At 43.4% G+C, this 7,050-nt stretch overlaps 1 protein-coding gene across 2 annotated transcripts; it reads left to right on the top strand.

Moving 5' to 3' along the window:
- Window positions 1–216: 216 nt before the first annotated feature.
- LOC123181639 (SH2 domain-containing protein B) lies at window positions 217–5,666 on the top strand. Of its 2 annotated transcripts, none has more exons than XM_044593954.1 (12): window positions 217–496; window positions 1,647–1,838; window positions 2,080–2,280; window positions 2,360–2,449; window positions 2,694–2,771; window positions 2,855–3,022; window positions 3,622–3,948; window positions 4,030–4,304; window positions 4,407–4,569; window positions 4,726–5,072; window positions 5,189–5,254; window positions 5,345–5,666. In XM_044593954.1, exons 1-12 carry the CDS (start codon window positions 224–226, stop codon window positions 5,391–5,393), a joined length of 2,229 nt encoding a protein of 742 aa, XP_044449889.1. In that variant the 5' UTR covers window positions 217–223; the 3' UTR covers window positions 5,394–5,666. The 2 variants fall into 2 exon arrangements, with proteins under 2 accessions (XP_044449889.1, XP_044449888.1); XM_044593953.1 differs by having other exon boundaries at window positions 4,012–4,304.
- The last annotated feature ends 1,384 nt before the right edge of the window (window positions 5,667–7,050 follow it).

Genomic DNA, 7,050 nt, shown 5'->3' with positions numbered 1-7,050 from the left:
GTTCATAGGGGATGATTGTACACACGTATATACCGCCTAAATGTGTACTGTGTTCAAAAAAAATCCTACATTTTCCGTTTATTAATCTAGGGCCTTCGAGATGAAAAAACGTGGAATCAACGCTTGGCATCTGACGGGCAAGGAGCAACCCAAGTTTTCACATCCAACGGCTACCGATAGCAGTATCCCACTCCCCCGGCCGTCACCGAACAAACCGTTAACCATGACACACCATTTCGGAGCGGAAGCGGGACCAATAAAAACCCTTGCCTCCGCCGAACCACGGTGCGGCGGTCCCGGGATGGCGGCGCCGGCAGAACCCGGTGAAATCGAGGGCTACCTCGGCCTCCGCGACGTGCGGGTCAAGCTGGACCTGGGTAAGGCCCGAGGCAGGGGAGAAGAAGGCGCGGGCGCGGGCGCGGGCGGAGGATTCGCCGTCTGCTTCTGGCTCTACCTCTCCGGCTCCGCGAGGCCTTCCCCGGTTATCCTTCACCAGGTTCGACTAGATTCGACTCATTTGGTTGTTCCCCAGTTTTAGGAGATCGTTAGGCGTTATGTTGCTGTAGGGAATTTTGATTTTCTGACTTGTGAGTGCGCGCGAAGAGCTAATTCTGTCTTTTTGGGGAGGGGAGTTTTTCGGTCTGCTGTAACGCGTGCTTATGGTTGTGCTATAACATCCTGCAATTGGTAGATAGTTGGTGCATTTACATTGTAGGATTCATCATGTGATGGGTTCAGGCCCGTTCTGCGGCACACTGAGCAGTATGGCAAAATCTTGATAGGACCATTAAGAATGGGTGCTGCTATACATCTCTTTTTAATCGAGAGACTAGCCAGGACAGGCCCTTGGCAGCATATATTTTACTAAAAGAAACAACCCTGAGCACCTCACGGAGTCCAGGGCTCGAACATGGGCGGGCTGATTGCGCACTCGCACGCCTTGCCAACGTAGCGACACCCTGTTCTTATCACTTCTCCTCTTTAGCGCGGCAAGTTTTGTAGTGATTTATTTAGGATGGGTGTAAGAAGAATGTTTTTTGTTCGGCGATTAGACCTGAAATGCAATCCTAGGTTTCCATGTGTAGTCTGCCAAGACTTGTATTGAACTGATAGAAATTTTGATTTTGTGATTGCGCACAAGGAGCAAATTCTATCTTAGGGAGGGGAGTTTATCGGTCTGCTGTGTCGCGTGCTTATGGTTGTGTTGTGGATGCTGCAGCCTGCAATTGGTAGGTCGTTGGTGCATTTCAGTTATACGGATTCATTGGTCGATCTGTGTGAGAGGTTGGCGCCCATTCTGTGGCACACTGAGCAGTATGCAAAATCTTCATTGGGCCATTAGGAATGGGTTCTACATCTCTTTTTAATCGAGACAAGCCAGAACTAGCCCTTGGCGGCACATTTTAATATTAAAAATAACCCTGAGCACCTCGGGGAGTCCGAGACTCGAACGTGGGCGGGCTGGTTGCGCACTTGCACGCCTTGCCAACGGAGCGACATTCTGTTCTCGTCACATCTCTTTTTGGGATGGGTGTAAGAAGAATATTTTTTGTTCGGCAATAAGAACTGAACCGCAATTCTAGGTTTCCATGTGTACTTCTGCCAAGATTTGTATTGAACTGATGAGAATTCTCAATTTTTTGCAGATAACTGCAGGAGATGGCAATAAGTTGCCATTTCTTGCTTTAAGTGAAGGAAATAAGCTGCTTCTCTTCCCATTGCTGAGGTTGCACAAGCAAGCTCCTAGTTCCTCTAATTCCTCTCCATGGACTGACACGACGTATATATCGGCTGTAAATGAATGCCCTCTTGAGCACTGGATACACATTGGATGCGAGGTATGCTGCAAGCATGAATGTCTGTAACATGCCTTTTGTGTTGCTGGATGGATATCCTTGGATTGGTTGAGTCAGCAGAAGTATCCATTTAATGTTTTTCCACCCTTCCCATTTTTCTCCCGCATATACGTGTTTTTGACTTATGTGCAACACACTGACAGGCTCCAAATGGCAATCTTCCTTTAAGTTTTCAACAATTGCTTTATTTAATCTGTTTTGTGAAACTGTGCACCCATGTCAGGTTACTGAAAATGTTATGCGCCTTCACATTGATGGCGATCTAGTTGCCGAGGCTCATCTTTGTTCACTATCTAGCCAGCCAGACAATCAAGATGATGCATACCAAGTTTGCTTACTTGGAAACAATAGCAAGGTCGATGGCTATGTCTACAATGTCCAAGTGCTATCTATGCTAGGGACCATACAGGAGCAATACGCAGAGGTGATGCAGCTTAGCTAATAGTAAGGCATTATTTTTTTCTTCTTCTGTAAAGGTGAAAACTTACGATTGTTTTTTGCAGAATCCACCGTCTAAGCTATCTATTGACTACTCGTGCTGCGATGGAATTGAGGAGGGCGATGATGGCATTTGGTGCATTGTCGGTGGGAAGGTAGACCAAATTCTGTCTTCTGGCACAAACTATTTATCCTATCTTTATTTCAACTATTTTACGCACAGCAAGAAATGTTTCTGCATTTCTGTTATGTTTAACCTGTAAAGATGTGAAAGATAACCTGAGAGCTGCAGTGAGTTGCAGAAGATAATGCTGAGCTATGTTTATTCTATGTAGAAATCACATTAATAATTCTAAATAACCCTGACTGTTGTTGAATGGTCGAAATTGGTTTCTGTAGGCTTCTTGTCGGAGGAACTTCATGTTGGAAGTAGTACTAACAAACGCTTTTGGTGAACATATGAACAAGGATACACAGGTTTTTGATTATCTTCTTTTTGGTACATTTGGCAAGTGTGCTACTTGTTTGTTTGCTGACTTAAGAAATGAATCGTCTTCTAGATTGTTGCTTCACTCGTCTATGCTGACAATGGAGCATTAGTCGAGAAATCAAGGGATGATGCAGAACCTCCCCTACTGATTGCTTGCGAAGGACTTGAATACCCAGCTGAAAGCAGGCCTCTTCCAATTCTTCGTGGGCGTGCACTATTTAAGCTCAAGATATCTCAGGTGGGTTTCTCCATATGCTGAATTCCTACAAATATTGATTGCTTCAGTTTGGTTATTGCTCTGTAGCAGCAACATAGTGGTATGAGGCCGTATCTGTAACACTGCAGCCATTGTGATCCTGAAGCAGACTGCTACACAATGCTCCATCTTAGTTAAACGCTTTACAATAGCATCTTGTTTTGCACCCCCCCCCCCCCCCCCCCCCTGGTTTTCCAGCAGGAAGGAAAAAAATAAGGTTGCTATTTATGCCATGTTCCTTGAATATTTTGTTCATTTTCCACTATATTTAATTACTTCTGTTAAATTCACTTGAGTTAAAGGTGTAACAAAATGTTTGGCAACTTGAATCTGAAATACATATCTGCCAAAAAGAAAGAAAAGGCTGAAATGTCTATAGAAGCTTTCGTTGTGGCCCATTATGGCCCTGGAATTGCGCAGGTGCTATGTAGTATGTACAAGTGAAGGCTTATACTGTCAGAAATACCATGTTTGTCTTAATGAACCTACATATACGATTTTATGATTTTTTTTAACTTGATTTTATGCTATGATTTTGCTTGGTTGATCTTCGTTCACGACATTTGATCCGATTGTTGCAGCTCTCTTCTAAATGTGACAATAAGCTGTTCCGCATTTATTTCTCAACACTTCACACACGCAAATATCCTTTTCTGGAGGCATCTTCCAAGCCAATTCGCTGTATATCCCGAGGCCGCCCCAGCCGTCCATTGGGTGCTGCAAAGCGGTCAAGTTCTGCAACAGTCGATGAAATTCACTTGCTTAACAATGGACAAGGGCTTGATCGTGATGGCAAAGCAAATGCTTGCTCACTGTCTCATGATCAAAGTTCAGTGGCGTGTTTGCATCCATCCAAGTTTCTCAAGGTAGAAGGCGACGGAGCAGAGACTCACAAAATGGTATCCCAGGTAGTCAATCTGCTAGATTGTGGTACTTCTGAAATTATGCTTAATTTCACTTGGACTTTGTAGTTATTGGTTTGTTTACAGAGTAAGCAGACTAGAAAGATGGTAGTGGAAGCACAAAGTGCCAGAACTGAATCTACGATGTCAGACTCCGACAGCATTGATGCGAGAAGTTCTTGGAGTGGATCAGATAAGGATGAAGCTGAAACTCTTTCAGATGCTATGATCTTCAGATATTGTCTAGAAGGCACGTATGAGCAGTCAACATTTCTTAAAGGTGCAGCTTCTTCCATCAATGTGGACGATTTGATCACACTTGCAAATGAGGTCTCTTTGTATAGTGGATGCTCCCATCACAGGTAGTCTTATATTTTTTTTGTTTTATGTATTTTATAAGATAAGGAGGTTCCTCTCCCTCTTTATCACTAACAATAACATGCATTTGCATTTTTCTTCTAAAGAAACCAAATATTAATTTCAAAGCAATTGCTTGAAGAGGGTGCTGTAACTTGGAGCATAATCTCAAAGAACAAGGAGCGTGCTCTTTGGTCATCTGCAGTTCCTGAAATCATGTCAAAATTTATGGACATTGCCCATTCTACGAACAGAGGTTTGTCAGAACAGGTAGATCCACTTACTTCTGTATGAGGTCTCAACACCTTTACCCCTCATTTTTTGAGAGGGGTATACATTAACTCAGTAGGAGGGTTCTGTTGTCAATTATTTGTGAGTAGCACAAGAATAGATGTTTGATTCCATAACACGTACTATTTATTATAGGATCTGGAGGTTTTAAAAGGAATTGCTGGCTGTGGGGCTGATCTTGGAAGGAACGAATTTGATAGGCTATGGTATTGGCTATACCCAGTGGCCGTTTCTCTGTCGAAAGATAAAATCAACAGCCTATGGGGTTGCACTGCACCTGCGTGGATAGAGGGATTGATTACAACAGAGGAAGCCGAGAATGCGCTAAGAAGCTCCAGGGAACTGCTCAAGAAACCGGGAACATTCGTTCTTAGATTCCCTACCACACGAAGCTGGCCACATCCAGATGCTGGAAGCCTCGTTGTCACCTATGTTGGCTCCGATAACTCAATTCACCACAGACTTCTCTCCCTGGATGTCAGGTGCGCTCCTATCAGTGACCTCGTTTGGTGATACTTTTTATCCCATACTCAGGTTCGGCTTTGTTTCGATTCGATGTTGCTGAAAGTGAAATTCATTGTTTTTCTGCTGGATGCAGCGATGCTAGGGCTGGGAGTCTACAAGATTTGCTGCTGCAGGAGCCTGAACTACTCCAGTTAGGCAGGCAAGCACACTGAACTTTCATTCAGCGAACCCTTTCTGAATAAATAGTTGAAGCTATCACCATTCTCATGCCGACTCAACTTGAGTGCAGGGTTGATCGCCTTCCGACTGCCATGAAATATTATTCCAGTGTGCTATAAGATAAGAGGCAATGCAGCAAACTGAAGTTCATCACAAGCCAGAGAAGATGAAGAGTTCATGGCATGCTTTCCAAAGGCAGCCATTGGAGTAGTTAGTCGATTTTCTGTTAGGCTGTTGCCCTGTACAATTTTGTAAGTGAAGCGATTTAGTTAGCAGAAATAGATGATCCTAGTGCACAAATAGACATGGCGCAAGTCAAACCGGACGGTCTAGTTTGTTCAGTTCGTGTATATAAACTGAAATTTTGGAATGCAGATTTTCTTTTGCAAGTAGTTTCTTGCTCATCCAATTCTAGTTTCCCCATTTCGAAGTTTCCCATTGATAAAAGTAGAAAAATGCCCCGTGCGACAGCGGAAATGTTCTAAATTAAGCTGTTTGCAAGGCACATGTGCATGGTAGAAGAAAGATTACATGCCGGTAAAACATAGTAGCATTTAACTAATTTGTTGCTTACAGATGCCAAGAGTACACCCTCAAACCAACTTCTTAAATAAACAAATTCAATGGCATCAATACTGGATTGTATTTGCAAGTTACTTGATGTTAGCTCCTCGTCCATCAGCATACGTTCGGACGTTTTTTATGCGAATCGGACACTCCACTTGGGGCCATGGGGTGTCAGGAATCTGACCTTGGGCAGCACTGGTGGCTTTAGTCCCACCTCGGCTACGGGAGGAGGCTAGGACCTCCCTATAAGGGAGAGTGACACCCTCCCTCCAGGCCGGTCTTTTGCGATGTAGTGGACTCTTTACTTTTAGTGGAGTGTTCGATGCTCCATGAAAATGTCCGAACGTATTCCGATGGACCAGGAGCTGGGTCTAGGCTGCTAACACTTGATTTGAGCAGACAACCATGACTACAAACAGCTAAAGATTAAAAATAAAAAAATGATAGTTAAATTCATTGGCATTTCATCAAACAAGATGTAAACATGGCTGAGTCGAACCTCAAGGATGAGCTCAAGGCCGTGCTCATGATGGTAGACGTGGAGGAACCTGACCACCAAGCCTAGCTTCGTGCTTATGTGACAACTGTGTGAACCATGAATCCAGTTCCAGTTTAGAAAGATTCTGGGCAAACCAAGGATGTCACGTACTTCAAGCGAAAAGTCGAGGAGATTAGCAAGAGGTATGCAAGGTACAATTATGTGACGCCCGGATAATTAAGCTACAGTAATCCCTCGTTAACGATGCCACGTCACCCCGTTACTGTTGATAAACTCTCGATGGTTCAGAACCGAAACAAATTCAAAATTTAAATAAAAGCAAACAAGAAAAGTTTTCAGATGTTAAAACTAAAATGTTCGGATCGTGACAAATATTGCGTAGGTAGTTATGATGAAGAAACAACATTTTTATAAAAAGTTTAAATGCACTTAAATGATTAAAACAGTAGGTAAAACTATTAAATAAATACCTTTGATATTTTATAAAATCATAAACTATTTTATCTTGAGGTAAAACTTTTTAGGGTAGTGGGTTGTTTTGGAACACTAATTTGGAGCTATTGTCATGTTTTACTGAACTAAGAATAAAGTGTAACTAAAATAAAAAAGAAAAAGAAAAACAACTGCCCCCCTGACTGGGCCTTGGCCCAGTTGGCCGTGTGGCCGAGCAGCCTGCCGGCCCAACCCCCCCCCCCCCCGCTGGGCCAAGT

This window comes from Triticum aestivum, chromosome 1D, assembly GCF_018294505.1.
Source record: "Triticum aestivum cultivar Chinese Spring chromosome 1D, IWGSC CS RefSeq v2.1, whole genome shotgun sequence".
Lineage (NCBI taxonomy): Eukaryota > Viridiplantae > Streptophyta > Magnoliopsida > Poales > Poaceae > Triticum > Triticum aestivum.
The sequence above is the reverse complement of the archived record's forward strand: the minus strand, read 5'-3'. Positions and strand labels throughout refer to the sequence as shown.